The 23810-nt window shown below is 39.1% G+C and overlaps 1 protein-coding gene across 5 annotated transcripts in view; it reads right to left on the reverse strand.

The window, feature by feature from the left end:
• The window catches only part of NPNT (nephronectin), a 49611-nt gene that overhangs the window by 13691 nt on the left and 12110 nt on the right, over nucleotides 1–23810 (reverse strand). For 4 of the 5 annotated variants that reach the window (XM_059471049.1, XM_059471047.1, XM_059471046.1 and 1 more), the window contains 6 exons: nucleotides 17829–17921; nucleotides 10971–11090; nucleotides 10050–10169; nucleotides 5791–5925; nucleotides 4480–4602; nucleotides 2187–2594 (listed from right to left, as the gene is read on the reverse strand). In XM_059471049.1, the coding sequence (XP_059327032.1) occupies nucleotides 2187–2594; nucleotides 4480–4602; nucleotides 5791–5925; nucleotides 10050–10169; nucleotides 10971–11090; nucleotides 17829–17921 (999 nt within the window). The remainder of the gene's footprint in view (nucleotides 1–2186; nucleotides 2595–4479; nucleotides 4603–5790; nucleotides 5926–10049; nucleotides 10170–10970; nucleotides 11091–17828; nucleotides 17922–23810) is intronic. The other variant, XM_059471051.1, reaches the window with a different exon arrangement.

The raw sequence follows: 23810 nt of genomic DNA on the forward strand, positions 1-23810 counted from the left end.
TCTGTATGTCCCACATGAGGAAATAAACTTCCCCACAAACCTCTGCAGTAACAGGATTCAAGAGGCAAAGAAACACCCTACTGTACAAGTAATGCTTTCTTTGAGAAAGTAGCACGTTCTTCTGAAACTGAACTGTTTTGCACTAAACTGTAGGTTTCAAATCCTTAACAAATGCTTTTGAGCACTCCCAACACAAACACTTGTACACAGAGAGAAAGTAGGAGTAACCACTCCAGTAACCACTACCTAGATGATACTTTCAAAGTGTCCAGAAGAGAAAAGAGAGGAAAACAGAGCAGAAAGCAGAGTGGAGAGAAAAAGATAAGAGAGAGGAGAGAAAAAGACACCAGCTTCACTGAAGAGCACACTACTAGCATCATCGGGAGCACAAGTGGAATAACCTTTCGGTCACATAGTTACATCACACATGTGTATCAAGTGTGTCTCTTGCTGGTAACCCAAAAAAATTATATGGGATTGAAGACAGACATCTGTTGACCTGATCTGAGGCCTCTCTGTCCCTGTATTACCTGCTGAGGCCAGGAACAGCTGGTGCTTGACCTGTTTCAGTCCTGCTGTGCCGTGCACTGAAGCCTTTGAAGCTGTGTATGTATATCACAAACCTCAGAGTGTGGCAGCTGACCTAAACCAACAGCTGATAAACACTTTGCAAAGGTCCTGTGTTTGTTATATGTACCACAATGTAAGCTGCAGTCAGACCAAGCCAAACTTCAAAGGCTTTCACTTTCCTATTTTCCAAACTCCTTCATCTGAAACACATGTATTGAAAGCATTAGCTTCAAAATCCCTCTAGGGACAATATAGAAAGACTAATTGTAAATAATAAGCTTTACATAGAGGATTGTTATGACTTCACAAAAATTCAGAACACTGAACACTAGCCCTCTGCTTTAGTATTCTAGAGACCACTCGCAACATGAGACAGACACGTGGGAAGCATAATGCTGGAGTCTACAATAATTTCCACAAAACAATATCTTTAACTGTTGGGTCCCATTAGATTAAGCTTCATAAATCTTTATTATATTTCCTTTTAAAATTTCACATAAACATATGTCCATATTTTTAATTGAATATGAAGCCAAAAGTACACTCTATTAAGCAATACCAGAATTTGTCTTCTAACTTTTGTCAGCTTCACTCTCCATTTTCTAACTGTCTACAACAGATAAAATGTCACAGGGAAAACTCTTTTACAAGGAACAAAATATTTCACTGAGTAATGACCTGGAACAACAAAGCCCAAGAAATTACCACATAGATCACAAAGCAACCAGAAAAAAACTCCCACATAGCTTGTGCACCTGCTCTGAGACAGCAAACTTTTCCTCCTACTACATTGCTTCAGCAGCTTGATTGTACAACAAGTTGGAGAGCTGATCCAACACACCCTCCCCATCTCTAAAATTAGCCGCAGAACTAAAGATGAAATCGGGTGTTGAGTATTTCTTGGCAGATATGCACAGCTCTGTAAGTGCCAGTAATGTCTCCTGTGGTATGCACTAAAGCTGGCACAATGGCACTGTAAACTTCAGAGGAGCTCCTAAAGTTACATGTCTTCATGCTATTAGAATCTTTACTATCTTCAGCTTTTCACGTATCCCTTTCCACAGATACAGTCCAGAAAATTACCCTCTATGCTATTTTTGTGCATTTTTCCCATTGTTTAGTCATGAACATCTGAGAGTATTTGAACCCATACAAAAGAGGTCACATAGAGGTCTTTAGATAATCAGGCATGATCCCATTTCTTTACCATTCTTAAAATTATGGTAACACTTTGTTTAGGAGGGACTCTCAATTCTCTGAATTTAAATCCATTGACTACTTTATGAGTTATGTTGTATTTCAATCCTTTTCAATAAAATGTCTTTCATTTCTTTAAAACCTTCATCTGAAAGCATAATTACATACTTCTACAGGACAACAGACTCAGTAATTTCAGGAGGGACAAATAAACACTTTTTTGATTGATTGATTCAGAACTTCCATCGCAAACTTTTGTTAGGTAATAAAATAACTACTTTTGCAGCTTTACCATATAACCATTTTCAGTTTCATTTATTTGTTCTCAATGGTATAGTGTTCCAAAAATCCCAAACATAGTATAGTGCATGCTTTCATCCACAGCCTTGATAAACAAAGGCATATGGAAAATTACTTACTAAACACATCTCCTCGGGGTTTCTGAGGATCTGGCTGGATCCTGTTGTCATCTATAACTCCTTGGGAAGTTGTAGTTTCAATGGGAACATGTGCAGGCTCTTCAGTTGTTACCAGAGGAGTTGTTTGTGGTGGTAGTGTAGGTATTACTGTTGTAGGCTGAGGTGTTGTTGGAGGTGGAGGCTTCACCACTGGTGTCATGACCGGCCTTGTTGTCACTGGCACAAATCTCATGGTTGGCTTGGGTGTCAGTCGAGGTGCAGGCTGAGTTGGCACAGGTGTAGGATGAGTTGTTGGCACAGGTGAAGGATGAGTTGTTGGCACAGGTGAAGGATGAGTTGTTGGCACAGGTGTAGGACGAGCTGTTGGCACAGGTGTAGGACGAGCTGTTGGCCTGGTCACTGGCCTTTCTGTAACAAAAGCAGGTACAGGCAGTGGTCTGAGGAGTTGTGCCTTCAGCATCAACAATCCTGCTCATTCTACCCCTGCCTCCCTCAGGGAGAGTGCAGTTGGTCTTGAATATGTGATATGGACCAGGTAGTTCAATCAGAACAATAGGAATAACTGCAAAGAGAATCAAAATGGGACCAAAATGGACATCTCAGCCTCTCACCTCAGAAACTTAACAATCTCTTTCATTGTGACACAGAAATACTTGGATGAAATAAATTTTTTTCTTCTGAAGGTTTCCAGTTAGAAACATACTTTAGCATCAGCACTGCTAAATTATCACATCCCTTTAGGTTGTACTTGGCACCGCAGCAGTTTAGAGATAATTTAGAATGACTGAAGGTCAAGACACTTCCATCCCACATCCTCTCCAGCATCAAGTCTCTTTCAGAGTTGGCAAAACTTACACAAAAGCTTGCTGGTTAAAAAAGCATGGGCAGGAAGCCATGGGTTAAGCAGCCCCCTAAACTGGACAAGTCCATAATCAGGAGTGGAAGCAAGTTTATTAAGACCCTGACATTACAAGCATTTTGATCACAGATGGCCAGATACCTTTGGATTAAGAAAATTCTTGCAGACCTTTCCTTCTAAACATTTCTCTTTGTCAATAAGCAGAATTATTTTAGAGACTGAATGAAGTCAGCCTTCATTTAGATCCTTCTCTTTGCTAAACACCAGGAAACTATGACATTTTTCAGTCTTCATAAAAACAAGGTGCTGGACTGAGCACCACTTTCACCCCAGAGACAGTGCCCACAGTAACATCTCCTCCAACGTTTCAGAAAGGACACCAAATTTTAACTTAGTCTCACAAGGAGAGTTTCTGAAGACATGAAACGCAAGAATATGTTTTGTTGTTTTCTATTGGTTAATGAGCCTTTTACATCTCACCAGAGATCTTAAAAGGCTCAGTAAGAACTCTAGTCACATATTTTGTGTATAAGCATTTCAAGTATAGCACACAGTTAAAATGAAGAACTACTGTTTGTTAAACAGTGAATTGTTTGATGATAGCAGGTAAAAATGTTTTCCCTCTGGCCACTTGTTTATTACTATCTCTTTGAGTACCCTGCAGTTTTGACATTTAAAGTATATTAAAATATAAAACACCCCTTAGGACCATGTCCCAGTAACACACATGAAATGTGCCCACATATACTTGCAAGCACTCAGGATGTGAGAGAACACCTTTTACCATGACAGCTACAGCTGAAGGGGAAAAATGGTGCTGCTCTTTAAAGAGATCAGTGAGTCACCAAAGACCCACAAAGGAATGCAGATTCAAAAAGATCCAGCAGATGTCAAAGAGCTGCACACTCCTGTAGGACGTCAAACATGGGAGAGCCCCAACACCTTATTCTGTACCAAGGGTGTGGCTGCTTCTCCCAAGAGAAAGGGGGCCAAGGGAATTTTCCAACAGCAAATCCTTCCAGAGAAACCCTCCTTCCTGGCTCTTCTCACATCTGGGAAGCAGCAGGGAGTGGATGGGGTGAGCTGCTGAAATGGGCCAGTTGTGGAGTGTACATAACAACAGGGCATGAATAATATGATCTGTTTGATCAGACCTACCCTGCTTACTCAGTTGCTCTCATCCTGAAGCAACCTCTAGAATCAAGCTGTGAATAGGGAGAGGTGAATTTCTTTCTAATTATGAAAATGTCTCAGGGAAAGATATTTTTACCAAGGCATGCTAAGACCTAAAAAACTCCAAATACATTCACCAGCCCTTTATTTTGTATTAAAAATAGTTAAGAGAAATCAAGTCTGACAGAGCTGTACCTTAAAGTTTACAAAATGGGACACATAAACTTTCAGAATCTCTATTTTAGAAGGAGCATTACATACGTATGCAGTTTGTTCCATTGTCTCTGTACCCTTCTTTACATTTGCATTTGTAGGATCCTGGAGTATTGTAGCAGTGTGAAAAGCTACCACACTGGTGGTGGCCAAGAGCACACTCATCTATATCTGCAACAGAAAATTTACATTAAAAAATAATTTGCTTCACAGAAACCTGACCTTCTGCTTATCCCTGCAAAAAACCCCAAATATTAATACCATTTTGGTTTTAAAAAAATAATTTCAAAAAAGCTTTTGCCAGTGGGAAAAGGAAAATAGACAGTCACAAATCAATGTGGTGATGCAAACATTAGGGAAAATAGGGACTATTGGAAAACTTTGGTATTGCTCAGCTTTTACCTTAGCATCAGCTTCACACATGCCACAGGTAGATTGCAGCTGAGATCTTTAAAATCACGATTTTAACAACCACTTCTTACAGGTGACAGAATAAGAAAAAAAAGAGTGTAGGAATACGCATGTTGTTAATCACACAGATATTAAATCAGTTTTTCTTCATAAAATTCTTTCTATATTGTACATCTGTATAGATGTTTCTACATCAAGTAGAAACTGCTGGAAACATTTTATATGCCATATCCACATTTATTGTCAGTGATGCAAATAAAAATCTCCAAATTTTAGCCCTCTGAATACGAATTTCTCTGAAAAAAGATACTTAAGCAAACATAAATTATCTCTACATGCTCTTTTTTTCAGTGAAAGAATGATAACCAGTTGAGACCCTGTGAAACTAAGGCAGAGAGACCTGGGAATATCTTCATTGAAGGGCACACACCAGCTGCATTCCAGCCTCATGTCCAGACAAAAACAGGTTATTTCCCAACTCCTGCCTCTTCCCCACCTGTCTGCAGGGGAAGGAAAGCTGGGCAGTCTGGGTTGGGAGGGGATAGGGTGTGCACATTTTCTTATCTTGGATCTTGGGACATGCTATGGAGCACACCAGTGTTACAGCTCAGACACAGCCTTAGCTCATACACTGCTCCAAGCCTACAACTGCCAGGAACAGTGAACCCTGAGGAAAAAACAGCTTTGGAAAGGAATTCCTGCGGTCATCACCTCTGTTCTCCCCACTAACTTCCACACAAGAACCAGTTGCAAGAATGTGGGCCAAATACATGCCTTCTCTTTCACAGCCTATTTCTATAATCCACCCTTTCTTAAAATACCAATGCAGTGTAAAACAACCTGCTTCAACATTTCAGCCATAATAAATAAGCATTCCTCTTTGAGCATTAATTTCATTTTCAAATACACAACTCTATTACATGCATGTGAGAAATAGCTTGTTATTACCATGGCACTGGTATTTGCCTCCAATGTACATCAGGTCAAAGCCTTTATGACACCTGCAAATGTAGCTCCCAAAGGTATTCACACAGTGCCTGAATCGTGGGCAGAGAACCCTCCCAGTAGCACATTCATCAATATCTGTGGAAACAAAGGAACTGTATTACTCTTTGTAACAGTTAAAATACAATGTATGGTGTTCAAATGAAACTAGTTTCACATAATGGAAAGCTAAAGAATAGCCAAAGTATTTTTTATATGGGCCCTTGGTCAGCCAGCAGTAATTCATGAGCACTTGTGGCTGTGCCCTCCAGTTCAGCTCTGGGTCACAGGCAGGTGCCCAGGGAGCAGCTGATGCTCACCCACTGCTGCTCTCCCTGCCTCTCAGACGAGGTCAGGCTGACACACAAAAGCTGCTTGTGCTGCCAGTCACTGCAGCCCTTGGACACCGAGCAGAGGCTGCTGAATGCTCAAACACTAATTCTCCACTGAAGTACAGACCTGCCATGCCTGGCTGCTTCTGACGCACGCAGCTCCTCGTGTTTGCTGGTTATCTACAGGGCACAGTTCAAGCTTTTGCTCTGCAGCTCTATCAGGCTCTTGATCTATGGGAAAGCAAGATTTTGCTCTCCACGCAGTTCTTTTCCCAAAAGGAGCCCTTCAGCTGCCGATGTCAAGAGTGCAAAACAAAGCCGAGTGATTGATGCCCTGCTGCTCTTGTGAAAGGGGCCTGAACAAGGCAGAGCCTCCTCCAGTGCACAGAAAATATGTTACCACAAAGCTGCTGGTTAGTTAGGGCAGCTACCTGAGTGGGGGAGATGGAGCTTCAGCCTCTCTCCAAGCTGGGCTCCCACAGCCAAGAGAAGTGACTTAAAGCCATGAATTACTGGCCAGATGGGTCGTCCCAGGAGCTCCTGCTGGCACTGTCCCACTCTGCATGAAGAATTACTGAGGACAGCAGTAAAAGGATTCAACCCCTGAGCTCCCACACTCCTGGCCCGCCTGACTGCTCTCTCTCCATCAGGAGCATTGCTGGAATGGTGCAGTAAAGGCCTCAATGGGAAAGAAAACAAGGCCAATACTGGGCACCTCTCCACATGCCTGAATCTTCCTATAAATCTGTCTCTTGATTTGAATTTATTGTTAACATTTTAGGCCTTGAGTATGCTACTAAGTTTTACAAACTCTACCATGCTTCTTATTACAATTTCATCAACAAGTCACAATTTTCTATCCTTTATTAAAATATTATTTCAAGGCTGCAAGTTCAAGACTTTTGATTACTAAGAGTTAGTTGGGTTTTTTGTTGGTTTTGGTTGGGTTTTTTAATCTTTAAACCACAGCTTCAAAAAGTAGTTCAGTAAGAACAAGATTAGCCACTGAATATACTTTATCATGGCATGGATTATGATCTTTAAAAACCTAATGTAGCATGTCCTGCTTCTTCCTCTGTACATATTCATATTAATTCACATTTTTGCAAATTCACATAAGGCAAAAATTATGTTAAATTATTGCAGCAGTAGTAGGCAGTTATATGTCCTAGAGATACGTGACAGAACTGTTAATCAACACACTGTTCAAAACTAATGCAAAAATACAGAAAAATGTAACAGCTTTCCACTTGCATATAATGAGAGGAGCATGGATGCTCATTGCTGAAGGGAAATCCACTTTTTGATCAGTAGCCACAAGATGATATGCTAGTGCTTGTGATCAGTTTGGTGCAGCTCTCAAACAGTACAGTGACTGTGGCTTCTTTCAAGCCAATCCATGCCTGGACCAAAAGCTGTGGAGCTGTTCCCCTTGGCCTGCTGCAACGTGCTGTGGTTCATACCTGCTTCCTGTGAAAAGCAGGGCATGGAGGGGGGATTTGGAGCTCACATCAGCATCAGGGAGCTGCTCCAAAGGCACACGAGGCAGTGTGATGGTCAGCACCTAATCAGTGTGAGGGTCAGTGTCCACCAGAGAAGCAGAATTGCTTCTCTCTCTTGTTGCAAGTATGACCAAATTACCAAGCACAAAATAACCTAAATAATTTTAAAATAGCATAATTTTTAGGTTTACAAGGCTGTATCTTCAATTTTCTAAACACACACAAAAAGGAAATAATTAATTTTATAGTGAAAAATCATTATTTTCAGCCTTTAAATAATTTCAGAACATTTAAAGATGAAATCTGTATATGGCTCATTTCATTAAATTAAAATCCCAACCCAAAAATCTGGCAAGACCAATTGATTTATTGATTCAAGAGTCATTAATCAACTAATTAGCTGTTTAATCCACATTTTCACCAAATACTTTCCTGAATTATTTTTTTCACTTTGTTGTCATTTAGTTTATATGATTTACCTTTATAGCCAAATTTGTGGCTCTTTACTGATTGTCTGAAAGGAACATTTTAAACAAGGGAATGCTCAGCAAGTGTTAAACTAAGAATAGAATAATGCCCAGAGAAATTTCCACCTGTGCTAAAAATAGGCATTGCATTCCCAGCTGTCTTTCAGACTTTCCTCAAACAAGGATCTCATGAGCTGTAGGCAATGCACACTTCAATTTTCTTACCACCACCTACACTTTTATTTGTACTGCAGCACTATCCAGCCCCTTGCTGGAGCCAACAACTTCCCCAACAGTGACAAGCTTGTACAAACATGAGGGAAAAGCACAGCCTTAGTCCCAAGTAGCTTCAGCTCTTTGAGGTGTATTAACTGCAATTCAAACTTGAAAGAGAAATAACACAGAAAGGGTGCATGTCATAATCACTTCTTACCAAAAAAGGGGAGAACATTATGTTACAATGCAGGAAGAACAGACATCTCTTGGTGTAACTATTTTCTCTGTATCGTACCAGGCTGCTCTCAAATTCTTGTGGAAATTTTAGAAATAGGTTATGAGGTCATTCTGAATGATGCATACCCAACTAAAATGTGGGTACACAGTTCTTTGCCTTTCTGGGAAGGAAAAAAATTGTTCTTTTGAAAACTGCACTGAAGAACTCAAAGAGCTTCATAATACTGGTTTGAGTGTTAGTCTTTGGCTTTAAAGTACCCTTTGTTTATTTCAAAGTATGAAGTTTTCCTGAATATAAAAATGAACACTAGGAGAACATTGCAAGCATTTTTTTCTAGCAAATTTCTTTACTTGGTGTAGCTTTCTTGAATTTGTACCTAAAATCATTCAGCTTACTATGGCATGGCACAAATACCTTTCAAAGATCTCTCTGCCATAATATTCACAATAGGATTTATCACAACTTAATCCCTTCAGTATGCAACAACAGTAGGTCCTGTTCTTTCCATGTTTTCCATGCACAGATGTGCCAATCTTGCACTTCAGAAAGCCTCTGACTTGGTGTGGAGCCTGCTCTTCCCATCAGAAGATCCAGAGCCTGTCCCTTTCTCTGCCAACAAATTTTTGGTCACCATCAGTCAGGCACTTGGAGAAACACCTACCCTGCAGTGAGCCAAGATATCCAAAGGGATGATTAGGATGTCCCCATTTTCTTACATTCTTTCAGTGTTACTGATGGAATTGTTATAGAATTGTAGCACTTCATAGAATATAAATAATGAAATCACTAGAGCATCATATCCCACTCAGGATGCATAGTTAATGACTGATGAAATCACATGTCACACTGTTCTTCAGACCATAGTAGAGTCTGATTAACCATAAGCACCCTTTCCATGTTCACAAACGTGGGAACAAAATATTTCATACGCTCTAAGTTCCTGTGTTTATTTTAACCTGGAGTTATCACAGTACGGAAGAAAGGCAGCACATTTAATCCCACTAATACTAGGAACATGCACAGACCTTCACTTTGCACCACTATGATATCGGTGATTTTTACAAATTAACCCTCTACCCACTGCTCCAGGCATAATCTTGTTGGGTATGAAGGAAATGTGATCTCCCCATTCCTTTTTTTATGCAGGCAGGTATTTTGGAGTTAGCAATAGCTTAAAATGACCCAGTAGCAGGAGTGGCAAGGGCCAAGGGCTTGGATACCAAGGAGTCTGTATGGGCTTTAGGCAGACAACAAAACTTGCAGGACTGAAAACACTGGCAATCTCTGACACAAGGGCACCTGAGCAACAGCCCTATTACTACTCTCATTATTAGCAACTTAAAACTGCCTGTTCTATGCATTCTAAGTACCTCTGATAAACTCTCTTGGACTGCATTCTGTGGTAGGGTAAAAGCATTCTGGAGAAAAAAAAACATTAAAGTTTTTAAATCTGCATTTGATCACGTACCTACACAAGTCCTGCCATCAGGCCCAAGCTGCAGCCCTGGAGAAGGACAGCGGCAGCGCACCTCTCCTTTCAGCACATCACAGCCATACTGACAGTTTGCCATCAGGCAAGAAAGGGCATCTGGAGAAAAATGATTGAACACATTCAGATAAAGATCATGATCAGTGCTACAAAGTGACTGAGAATTTTGGAGAATTAAGACAACACATATTTATGATAAAAGTGGGAAAATGCTTGTATCCTTCAAAGAGAAAAAACATCTGCTAGTAAAATTTTTCTTTCCACAAACTACTTCTCTAAGAAAATAAAAAAAAAAAAAAAAAAGAAAACTACCACAATTGTAGTAAGTTGTGTTACAGTCCCCAGAATATGAAGCCTAATATGTACTAAAGACTCTCCTGGACAGTTACTGCCATTTTAAAAATGGGGTATCTCCAATTGAAGATAATTTCTCTCCCCTTTCCTCTGTCCAGATATTCAAAGTAACTGTTTTTACGGGAACAAGTAGGAACCTGATCCCCAGAGAGATGGCAGTACAATTTTTATACCAGTCAAACAACCAACATCTGCAACATTAAAGATTTTACGTTCATAAGGCCAAAAGGCAGCAGAAAGCAGGTGTCTTGCAATGAAAACTGCAAGCACTTGTCCTCAAAGGCCAATTAGCAGTGATTTACAGCACTGAAGAATGCTCTGGGGGAAACTTTCAATAAAACTAATAAAAATCAAAACAATTGTTCCTGGTTTTTTCAGCCTAATTTAACTAGGCAAAAAAAGAGCTCATCTTGTGCAGCTGCCTAATTTCCAGCAGGATTAATCTTTTACTTGGGGACTCATTTTCATTTCATAGGAGTTGTCCAGGGCAACTGGAGCAGGGATTTTGGGAGGCTGGGAGAGAGCGAGCGGCGAGGCTGGCCGTACTTGAGCAGGTTCCATCTGGCATGAGCATGTAGCCATTCAGGCAGTAGCACTTGTAGCTGCCGTAGGTGTTCATACAGCGGTGCTTGCACGGCCGCGGCTTTAGTCCACACTCATTCAGATCTGAAATGAAGGGCACAAGGGAAGAGGGTGGGAGAAGAAAACATGCATGGAAAAACTGCCAGTTCAAGCTGCTGGAAAAAGAAGGAAAAATACAGCAATTAGCTTTTTATACGCAGCTCAGCTGATAGCAAGCGTCTAAAACATCCTGCACGAAGCGCCGTTCATCCCTCCAGCCAAGCAGCTTATTTGGTTTGGTTTCATAGATGTCTTTTCAAAAATGACAGTATTAGCATCAGATGAAGTGCCAGCTGCTTCATTAGGCAACACACAAGCTCAGGCTGGCCATGTCTTGCCACTATTCACTTGATGCCGTGTCCAGGACCAGGCAGCACTCGGAAGAGGAAGGAGAAGAGAGAAAGCAAACATCACTCTGCAATCACTATCAGTGCTTCTGATAGCAATTCAGTGATTCACGATCATGCTTCAAAATTAGTGGCAGAGGAAGGTAGGAAAGCTGATGCCAACTTACTCTAAACAATCTCACAGAGCAAATTCAATCCTTATCATCTAAAAAATACTAAAAGAAAGTATCTGACATCAGCTATATTTGTCAAGGACCATCCATGAGGGCTAGCATTTCAGATTTACAATTAAATAGAAAATTCATGGCTTGAACTGAAAATTTTCAGCCTACAGTTTCCATATTAGTAGAGAGAACTTCAAACAAAAAGACGATTTCCTTCAGAATTCTCTTCCAAGAATGTGTTGATTTTGCCTGAAAAAGCCAGAATAATTTTTCACTTATTATTGTTGCTAGTTATTTGCATAGTGATGAACAAAGATGAGAACAAAGATGAAAATAATAAATCTATTCACAAATCCAGTCAGTGAGGACCTAAAAAATGAGTTATCAACTACAATCTCTAATACTGCACCATGCTGTCTGGTCTTTTGCAGACAGAGAATTGCCATTTTTTCCAAGAGTTTGCCAAGAGCCATCTCCCTGTCCTAAGCACCATTATATCAAGTGTCACTCAATCCATGTAGCAGAAAAGTAAGCCTTGAGGCTCCCATCATGTCATAGATACACACACAGTAGCCACTTCATACAGTGCCAGCTGAGGAGGTGACAGATGCCTCCTATGGACTAGAGGCAAAGGCTCAGCGTTAAGATGCTGAACCAGAAAGATAAACATACCTCTGGTTGCAATGAAGTCAGTAATTTATTGACTGCTTTTCAGAAATGAAGAAGAAAACTTAACTATGTAGTAAATGGAGTGAGAAAAGTTACATTCACTGTAGAGGTGAAGTTAGAGAAACCATTGATTCTAGACAACTACCTGGAATTTTACAAGTTCTTAATATTTGGATTTGAAATTCGTCATGAAACTCTGTAATCCATTGGTTTGTGAGAGTAACATTCTTTACCTTACTCTTTTCAGGCAAAATATTTTTAAATGGCATTCTAATACTGAGAAATATATTCCATTGCATTTTGACTGCTAAAATGCAGAGCCATCAATGTATCACACTACAAATCAGAGATGTAATCCAAATTCAGCTGTAAGGATGTTGCCTGTTTGCTGCTCCTGAGAGCTCCTAACAGTGTTTACATGTATCATTAAACTTGTTGTCTTCTGACCTACTTTGCTTCCATCTTCATGGGATGAAGGAGTAGCAAGCATCATGCAGACATGGCCCTCCCCAGAACCCTTCCCCTTAGCTCATTTCCCAAGGTCTCAGAAAGAACAGCATGTTTAAGGACAAGAATGCTTCCTGCTCCCCTCTTCTGCAAGAGGGCAGCAGTAAGGGATGTAATTTTCCATTTCTGCCTGTTTAGGCTGGACAAGATGTTTCCAGGAAACCTGAAGGGGAATACTTTCTCCTCAAGTGGTGAGGAAGATCAGGTGAGCCTAAGCAGGACATCAGTGAGGAAAGATTGCCAAATAAGGGCATGACCTGTGCATGACAAAGAAGGAGAGACGACCACCTCTGCCATCTTCCTGGGGACCACGTGCTGCAGAGACAGCATCCCTTTGCAGCTCTCACTCTTTGGGAGTTGGAAAAAGTTTCAGGAGTTGCAAGGAGAGTATTCTTCTCACAACAGGCACCAAAGCCATACTCCCAAGAAAATACCTTCTGGGTTTGAGAGAAACAGCTGTAGAAGAAAGTACATTTTGCCCTGTGAAAGCAGGGTCTTCTAGGAGTTGTGACTACAGGTATATGCCTAGGTCAAATGGAAATGCAGCAGATGATTATGCTACAGGGCAAGGACAAGTTCTCATTGGGGAAACCTTCATGTGAAAAAAAGGCTTACATAAAAATCTCCAATAATAAGCAGATGAACGTTCATGTTTTGAAAGGCAAACTTCTCTTGGCAGCACAAAAAAAAAGATATTTTTTCATTTTTCTGTAAAGCATACTACAAGTAGGCAGTTCCTGACAGACAGTACAGAAAGTATAGCTCTATAAACATATTTATTATGCATGCAATGTGTCTGTTAAAAAAGTCATTGTTACATTCAAAAACAGTTAGCATTTGATGTATCCCCAAGGAATCCATAGTATTGAATATACTGAAGTTCACTGACAACCATAATTTTGAAGTAAGAGAAAAAAAAAGTTCTCTTAGTCTAAAATATCTGTATTCTTCCTATTTTCTACAAAAATAATAATTTTACAAAATAAAGGCATAACAGAGCTAAGTATAAAATATGTAACTAGAAGTAGGGACAGAATAAGGAAAAGCAACACTGTAATTAAGTTGACAGGGCAGGATTTTAACACTGCCATGTGTTAAGTTCTGGTGTTTAAATTCCACTGCACTTCAGGTCCTAAGTTTAGATACTCCTGACTACTAAAGAACTGTCATGCACTTACTTCCAGAGTTATGACCACAGACCCAAAGCTGAAAATAAGAATTTATGACTGTTCCCAGTATATCACCCTGCATAGAGTATAAATTACATTATGAGCCTTAAAATACAGGATCCTTTTACAGGACTCTGAATTCTACACCACCACTTGACACAAAATATTCTTAGTACAGAAATGAAAGCTCTGGTATTGACAAATAGACACCTATTAGTGACATACTATGAGAATAGCATAAAGTGCAACACTATTAAAAAGTTAAACAAATCCATTTAATTTCTTTGTGGGAATGTCCATTCATTGTCCTGGATTTAAGAATTTCATTTTTCAATATTCTAATTTCCCACATTGCCTACAATTGCACAGCCAATGCAAAACCAGCACTCTTGATTTCAAAGTAACACAAGGCAGTAGAGTACATAAAAGCAGACTGACTGTTTTGGCCACTATTGGAAGCAGGTTTATAACAAACACAAGCTGCTGAGCACAGGTATTTTATATCTAAAGGAATTAAATGAAATGTGAGTGCAAGGAAAGGACAGAGTGTTATGCTGGCAAACCCAGATGTGACTCCTTAGACTGCTGCACTGCACCACACATGGTCTTGGACCAACTTCAGTGCACACCCAACAATGGGCCACTTATTTCTAAGCAGATTCAATGCCCTCTGCTATTTTCTTTTAATTAGCTTCTGCAGACTTCAGCACTCAAGACTTTTTCTGCCTTTTTTGCCTATCATGTAATTTGGATCAGGCAACACTGAAGTTAAACATTCAATATCACATTTACCCACCTCTGAAAATAGAAAGCCAAGGACCAGAAATCAAGTAGAAAAATTAAACTGTTATCACCATAATATAAACAGTAGATCAGCTTTCATTTCCAGCAGTTGCAATTACACTACTATGTCAACCTCACAAGAAATTTCTATCACCTGAACAGTTCTGTTCACTTACTCTGATTAATCAACAGCTCCCAAATTGAATTTTTTTAGCCCTCCTTTTCTACAACTTCCAGCTTCATCTAAGTCACAGTTTTGTCTTTATCTAACCTGATAAACATTTTCCATCACTATCACAGGAACCCAGAAAAGAAATATAGCCAGGCTCTGAAAGAAGAGCAGAGGAAAGAAACAATGCAAGTGACAACCACGAGTATGGAAGAGTCAAAACTTTTCAAAATACACAAAACAGCACCAAGGAAATACAACCAATTATTTGTTCTGCCTGCTAAGGGCACTGCAGGTTCAGCTTTCACATCCCAGCCATTGATGGGTGCATCAGCCTCCACTCCCTTTGCAGGAAATTGCACTCCTGTTTGAAGCCGTGCAGAGAGGAGGAGCACAACACCTGAAACACAGGAGCACCTCAGCCCTCGCTGCTACATTTCCTGCTGGATGAGGGTGGAACACAGGAGCTTCCCTGCTCTGACCATGTAGACTTGTGTACAGCTGCACATCTTCACTGGATAGGGAGAAGGCATAATAAAAGCATGGCAATATGCATTACTTCACTTAATAAATATACATACATATCAAGTGCTGACAAGAATTTCAAGCAGTGAACTTTGCATCATTTTCCTAGAACAAGCAAGGTAAGAGAATTGAAAGTTACAGAAAAGCAGATTTTTTGGATAAAGACAACCTTTCCCAGCCAGAAAAAGTTAACCTGTATGTGCTTTAGATTGCTAGCAAAAGTTACAACTGTTTGTATTTGTCTCACTGAATATTATCTGTATTTTCTTCAAGAGCAGCTACCAGAAAAGTGTTTCTCATGAACACATTCGGAAAGCACAAGTTCTGTTGTTATCACTATAAATTAAGAGAGGTGGCAGAGAGCATTTTCTCTCAAGTGGCTCTGTTTGTTTCTTCACTGCTTACAGCTGTAAAGCTGGGATCAAAAAGCCAGAAGGGAAACACTAAAGCTATTCAGGAGATATGACTGCTGTAAGGAGAACACATGGTTAGCTCTTGTGCAGTCACTGAAATTTGATTGCTGAGGATAGCAAAGTAATTAAAAAACTATCAGGTAGTCTTAAATTCAGAGTGATCTAAAGTGAGGTAAGGATTGTCACAGCAGCTGCAGCACCACTGGAAAAGGACAAGCATCCAGCATCATCACACAGTCAGGGCCGAACAGCTCTGCTGTGAGACTGGCTGAGCTCCTGGATCAGTCCCAGGAACACAGCCTGATCCATGGGGCACACAAACAGAAGAGATGTAAAGCCTGTTTATCAGAGCTTGTACTCAAAGAACGCCTTTCACTAAGAACATGAGCATACTTTACAGCCCAGAACCATTCACACATGCTAGAAACACTTCTATCTCTGCAGGGAACTCCAACATCTCCTCTACCAACATTGTTACTCCTGTTACTATTCTAGAACAGGATTGAGAAAATGGGCCACAGGCTGAACAGGGCAGGGGCTGTATTAAGGTGTTGTGTTATAACAAAATAGGTCACATTTATCCTGTGCCATTTGAATCTCCTGCCAGCAAAAGCAGACTGCATTCACTGCACACTTTCAAGTCTCATCCAAACACTGAATCAGCACACAGCAAGAACACAGATCATGACCCCAGGAACAGCTCCAGGGCCCCACCATGCAGTAGAGCAGCAGCAGCCACCTGAACTGGTGCACATTTGGGGCACCACACTCAGCTGGCATCTCAGAAACCTCACCTACATCTGCCAGGCAGCTTTGTCACCAGCATCATGCAAGAATATTTCATCAACATTCCCCAAAGTTCTTCCTTTGATAACCCATCACATTTTTCCTTCCTTAGCATTTAGTGGCAAGAAAATAGTTTAGTTCAAGACTGAAGCCTCCAGCAATTTGCAAAGCATTCTTTCAATATTGTTAAACTATTTACTACCTATAAAAACTGTTACACACACATCTAACTGTTAGTTCACTGCACTGTTTTCTAAAATGGCTTTGGATTGATGAAAATGTGTATAATAAAATCAAAAAACACATCCTTTAAAATGTCAGCCCAGAGTAAGGGGGAAAAAAAGACAGGATAATATAAGAGATGATGGAAACTTTTGAGAAAACAGAAAAACACAACACACATTTTCACATGAGTTTGAGAAGGATTAGTAAATCTGAATATATATATATATTTTTTTTAAAGAAAATAACTTAGTTTAAAAATCAAAATGTCATAAAAATTTAGCAATGTCAGAATACATCCTTAAAGAAGAAAATCATTCTAAATATCACGCTTTTCTACCACTTTCCTCAGCACTCAGAAAACACACAGATTTTCCTGTAGGCTGAGACAACTGCAAGAGACATAAATGAGATATATTTGTGTGTTAACATGTCTTAACCATCAAAGTCTAAAAATCACATATTACAATTCTCTAATTGTTTATACTCTATGATCTTTATACCATTACACCCTTTGGACATAACTTTTGAGAAAAAAAATCCAAACAATGAAACTTAATAATCCAGTAAGAGACACTTCATCCTTACACCAACCCTTTAATGGTTTAATGCAACCTTGTTAGTTCAGGATTAGGAACAATAAAATGAGAATGCATTAATTATGAGGTTTTTAATGAAACAAATATTATTTCACTATTCAAATCTGAAAATTGTGACTTTATAAAAAGCAACAATCCTGACCATAAGGTTTAAATAATTTGCTTCTGATTAAGAAGAGCAGGTAACTACATCCTATATATTAATCTCAATGATTTCTTCTGAATGAAAGCAATTTTTCCCCTGTGTCATCCCACTGCAGATGTCAATCTCTCTACAAAAGTCAGCCCAATATCAGACTTGCTGCAGCAGTGACAGACTTGGTATATGAGTTCATTACTTTTCAAACACAGGGGACACACACAGCATTGGTGGGGGTGGGTACAGAGATCAACAATACTTCCATGATTACAAAAATAAATTCTTTCTTACCTTGGTTGCAGGTTTTTCCAGTGTATCCTGGGTGGCACTTACACTTGTTTGGCCCAATGCATTCACCATGTTTGCACCCTGGCTGGCATATAGCTGCAAACAGAGGAATACTCATTATCTTTCTACTCCAGTCACAGCTGACAGTGAAATGTCTTTGAAACTATTGAATAGTTCAATAATTTGAATATTTGAATTATTTCAAATTACTTTGAAATATACAGCAACTACCTAACAAATACAAGTACTGTCTATGTCATAATCAGAAAATAAATACAGAGCTCCAAGAAATAACAGAAAGGCATTTTTGGCGCCTCTCTCAATATGACACAAAATTCATAAAACAAACTTTCAAAGCTTCAATGACAAATTAAAAAAGCATTGTTTTTGAAGAAATATAAGAATTCATGCACAAATATATTTTTGCTGATGTAGGATTAGCCAACAGGAATATTTTCTTGTGTAACTGAAAAACATTTGACAGATTGAAATTTTAAACAGCATTTCTAAGTCTTTTGCATTAGAAATGTTTTTCTATTATTAAACCTACTTTTTAAACCTACTGGAAAAATGCAGTATTTACTATGCTCTAAGATGCTGTTTATCATTATATGACAAAATGCAGATACACAATCCTGCTGAGCTCTCTGCTAAAGTAAGATAGACACAAAATAGACAGAAATCAGATGGTGGCATAACTTGAAGACCCTGTAACCAGGATTTATCTGTTTACGCCAGCTTAAGCTTCATTTTATAAAGTAACAGTATCATTTGGAATTTGCAAGTAACTAACCAGATCCAGATGCAATATTAATCCGACAACAACAGGCTGTATCATAAAACTGGATGTATCAAGGACATAATTTAACAGAAATCTCCCAGAATGCACTCAAAAAATGTAATTTGCCTTCTAGCCAAGCTGTTTAACACGGTTAAATTAAACAAAATTTTTTAAAAAAACAAGATATTTAGTTTGGTTGTGGAAGAACCATCCAAGTATTTCTCTGAGGTTCTGAAAATCTCCATAAGATTCAAAGCATCCAGAACTAGAAATTCCCACAAATATATCCAGAGAAGTAACTGTTAGCATAGGAGGAGCTTGCTCCAGTTTTAGGACTGCCTTTATTTAGGACTGCTTCAGGACTCCCATTATTATCAGGCATTTTTTTTGTTTAAGTGTAGTGTATACATAATTAGGGATATATCCTGAGACCATAAAACCTTCTTTTAAATCTACAGCTCTGCTCCTGATGGATCTTCCTAGTATGACGGTGAAGTCCCTTTCCACACAACTGTTAAGAAGTATCTTAAAAGGCAACAGAAATGCAAGATCTTTGTTAATTTTTTTTCCCCTAACAAACAGTGTCTGGAAACAAATAAATGAGATTCATATTTAGAAACACCTCTCAATGGTAGTGTAAGGAAGAGGAGCTGCTCAGACTACTAAAAGGGTATAGACTACTAAAAGTAAGGACTACTTCAGGAAGTCTGTCCTTGGGTAATGGACAGGTCTGACTGAAGAGCATCTGATCCACCATGAGACACTTCTAGAACATTGTACTGGGAAACACTCACTGCTTTTTTAATCACTACAGCCATAAACAGGAAAAAAGGATCTCCTTTGTTAAGAGTCATCATAGAGATTTTTGTCTTCCTGGCATCACAGACCCAGGTCTAATCAGAGGTGATGGTGGCAAACTGAGAACTATGAAGACAACTTAATAACTTCAAAGCAACCAGGGAAAAACAGAAGTTGTAATTTAAACTACAGTAGAGAAAAAGAAATTACTATAAATATGCTTTGGAAACTTGCTTGAATTTTCAACGGCACTTTAAAGATCTGTATTGCGAAGTGGGATACACTTATTTAAATCAGTTCTTTTTAAGAAACAAGAAGTATCATGGGATCACTTTGTGTAAAGTATAACTGTTCAGTAACTGTTAGAAGAACCTGTGGCAACTTTAGTTTTAGCTGAATTTTTTATGCCTTGGTCCCTCCCTCAACTGCAGAGATTGTACATTAGCAGCAGCTCAGATAGAGAAAAAAAATCTCATACTTGAAGACAAAAATCTATATTATTTCAAGGAAAGCTTTCAAATGACTAGCAAACCACTGTCCATAAAGTCAGTCATCATAAAACACTGGGGGTTTTGCACATTAAGTGGGTATCTGGAAACATCTGTTTGCTGCCAAACACAGTTCTTGAGGAAAACCTTTTTATTAAAGGACATTCTATGAACTTGGGCTACTTCACCATTTCAAATCTTATTTAGACACAGCTGAAATTCAATAAAATATTAAAACTGAAGAATTTCTATATACAGGAAAAAAATGCTTTGCAGTAAGCTTAACAACATCTGTAGCTCAGCCAACACCACAGAGAAATCTGATGGCATTTCCTACGAGGAATCAAGCCACACACAGGATAAAACTTGTGCATCTTCCAATTAACTTTATCAGGGCTCTGCAAGGTGCTCAGGAATAAACAATCAGATGGTTCAGCCAAGTCTGCATGCCTGGCTGGGGTCCCTACTGAGCCCTACCAGAATGACCAGGCCCAGAGGGGTGGGTGAGCTCCAGCTCTGCCATCTCCATCATGAAAATCCTTATTCAAAGCAGAAGCTGCCCATACAAGGCAGTAAATCCACTCACTGATCTCTATTTGAACACTGGCAACAACCAGATGCAGGTACAAAAATAAGCTTAAGCCAGACTTTCAGCATTTCTTTTAATAGCAGACAATTATTTCAGCTGTTTGGCATGAGTCAGAGCACACACTACATGTGCTGATGTGACTGGGTCCTTTAATTCTCCACTCTTCTTGTTTTCCTCCAAAGCTCCAGATACAACAGAACAGAATACTTCAGTCACTCCATTCACACACAGACAAATGGAGTGTCTGCATTTTTTTGAAAACAAGTATACTCACAAGTAATGGAGAAAAAAAGTCTCCCAATTACTACTTGTTGCCTCTTGAGAATTTAAGAATTCCTCCACAACCAATAAACCATCATTTCCTTCCAAGTGACCCACATTTACAATGACTGAAATAACCCATGTCCCTGGATTTTAGCCTGTTATGCAACACTTGCTTCCCTACTAGGAAAGAAGGAAACGTAGACAGAAAGGTTACTCCAAGTTGAGAAAGTCACTCTTTTATGAACATAGGGCAGTGAAATCCAGAGGGGTCTGAAAAGGACTGCCAAAACTCAGTAAAAACTTTCTACTTTTTATATTAGTAACTTTTGTAAACAAAAGTTAAAATTATGCTGGCATAGACAAGTGCCACTCAAAATGAGACTGCTAATTTACTGTTGAACCAGTATCAAAGAAGACCTACCACATCCAAGGATTACTCTCTGAAAGCTGTTAAGCTGAACTCCCATTGGGTAGGAATGTGGATTGACATGGACAGAAAAAAAATCCTAAGCACAGCAATTGTCATCTTTAGTCAAGTCTTGCTTTTTTATCTGTGACACAGAATAAACTATAACTAAACTTTCCTTTTCACTTTATTGACCAATTCATTCAAGAGGTAATCAGCAAAAAAAAAAAAAAAAAATCTCTGGTGTCATGATTATTCACTTCAGTTGGATAATTTTAAATGCTTTTTTCTTGGGTCAGATGTGAAGATTTACTCTCAGTTCCCATTAACTTCAAGGAGGTATCCTAGGGCCTTTTATTTGGCCATAAATGTGAGTACCTATTTTCAAGGTTGGCAAGAACTACCATTTCCCCCAAAAAATAAGGTGACAAATACCACATTTTAAGTCTCACTTAAACTTCAGGACAAATTAAACTTCCTGTAAAAATAACACGAGGAATTGAAATGTGAATAAGTGGTTTGGGTTTATGATGTGTTGTTTGATTTTTTCTTTTTCTCAAGTGTGGAAGAGTGGAAGAAAGAATTTCTGGTGAAGTGCACATGCTGCTAGCATGCATTATGCTCGTGAAAAAGCCAGAAGCCACCAATCTTCTGAGCCACTGCTTGCTGTTGGTATTATCCAAGCATTACTCAACCATTCTGAATTATTATTTTTAATTGTTGCACAAATACAACAAATGAAAAACACATTCAACAACTTCATTATGGGTCTGTAATGCTGAGGGATGTTTTGATTTGATCTGTGTTTTCTCAATGCACACAGTTCTGTCACAACTGCTTTGGAAGTGCACCTCAGACTCTGTCAGATCACCCGCATAAGCTGCCCACTTTTGAGGGCATGGGTGACTACCACATGCTGTCCCCTCTATTCCTTCTCTTCTAGAATTTTAACATTAATGATCTCTTTATTGACTACCAAACACTGTTTGGTGGAGTCCTTACCAGAAGATTGCACTGCCTGGTTCCTACCTGACTAATTCCTCTTCATTTGCAGCCAGCAATGGAAATCCCTCAGCTTTCTTAATGGACTATTCCTAACAATTAAAATTCCCTTTGGTCTTCTAACACTCCTAGCTATGTTTTTCATTAAAACAGCATTGGGTATGACTCTTACATTCTTTTTCTCTGCTTTGCCTCCCAGTTTCTGAACTTCTTTTTCATCTCTCTGAAGCCTTAAATTATGCACAGAAATACCTGCATCTGAAACAAACTAAGCTAACCATCTGCCCGAATGGCCTTGTTTCTGCCCTCTCTTCCTGAGTAACATACAGCCCCTATTTATTCTGACTCCAGATCCCAGCTCCTTAAAATTCAATTTGCCCAGGCACAGCAATTAATTTGTGCAGCAGCCCAGAAATGATTACACAGTGTATTCAGCTTCACAAAACTTCATTGGATCCTCTTACACTGCTGATTGCAGAACACATTTTCCACCTTCGGATCCTTTCTTACATTCTCCACAGTGCCAGTTTTCTAACAACACCTGCATATAGGTGAAAGAAGCTTTCCTCTAGGCTGTCTCCTCCACCTGAACCTGGGTGCCTTCCTCCTGTGATGCTCACAGACCACAACACCAAGCTCCATAATACTTCTCTCCCTCAGAGTCAGCTGCAGCTCACATCTCTCTCTCTGTTTACTTTTTGCAATTCTTTATAAATTATGCAATCAATTAAACATGCTCAGGAAAATGAAACTACCTTATTCACAGTAATTTTGATCTAGGATCCCAAGGGGATGAGCTAATTTATAAAATAAATCATTGTAGATCTTTCAGAGATGCATATTTCTTTTTTGTTCAACTATATACTTCAATTACTCACAACTGTAAGAGAATGCATAAAGCTTATCCCACCTCAAAGTTACTAGAAGGTGGTAAAAACACATCATACCCATAACTCACATTAGGGAATTGCTTCTGAAAAAGTGCTTGCTTCCCAAGTAAGTGAATTAATAGTCACAGAATATATCTCTGCAGAGATTAATAAGCCTGACTAGGACAACTGGGTATTAATTTTCAGATAATTTCATCTGCACAACACTTCCTAATCTATTTTTTGAGGGAAGATAATAAATGTCCTTGACCAGCTTCTGTAACTAGAAACTGTCAATAACATCAGACAAAACGGTAATATCTAATGCCTGAATATTTTTCCAGAAATGATTTGCCCTTTTTTGTGACATTCATGCTGTCAAAATGTTCATACATTTTATCTGAAACATACATTCCATTAAGTAAGTGGCTCCTTATTTTTCATGCACAACTCTAACACTTACCCGAGTAAATCAGTTACTCAATTTGCACTTTTGATTCTGGTAACAGCACATTAACTTGACAAACTGCAACCAGTGTGGGCCATTCACTGCAGTGAATTCTTGCCTTGAATATGACTGCTGCCAAATGTGTCTCTAAACCACACAGACAAATCCAGACTCTGACTTATGAATGCCTTGATATTCAGAACAACACTACAGAGCATGCATAACTTTAGCATGGGTAACACTGAAATCAATAGGATTTAATGAAGTCAGTAGAAGTTGATCTAATGTTTATACACTTAAGTACTCTTTCTTAAAAATCAGCAGAAATCTGATCTAACAC

The sequence above is a fragment of the Ammospiza nelsoni genome, chromosome 4 (genome assembly GCF_027579445.1).
Source record: "Ammospiza nelsoni isolate bAmmNel1 chromosome 4, bAmmNel1.pri, whole genome shotgun sequence".
NCBI lineage: Eukaryota > Metazoa > Chordata > Aves > Passeriformes > Passerellidae > Ammospiza > Ammospiza nelsoni.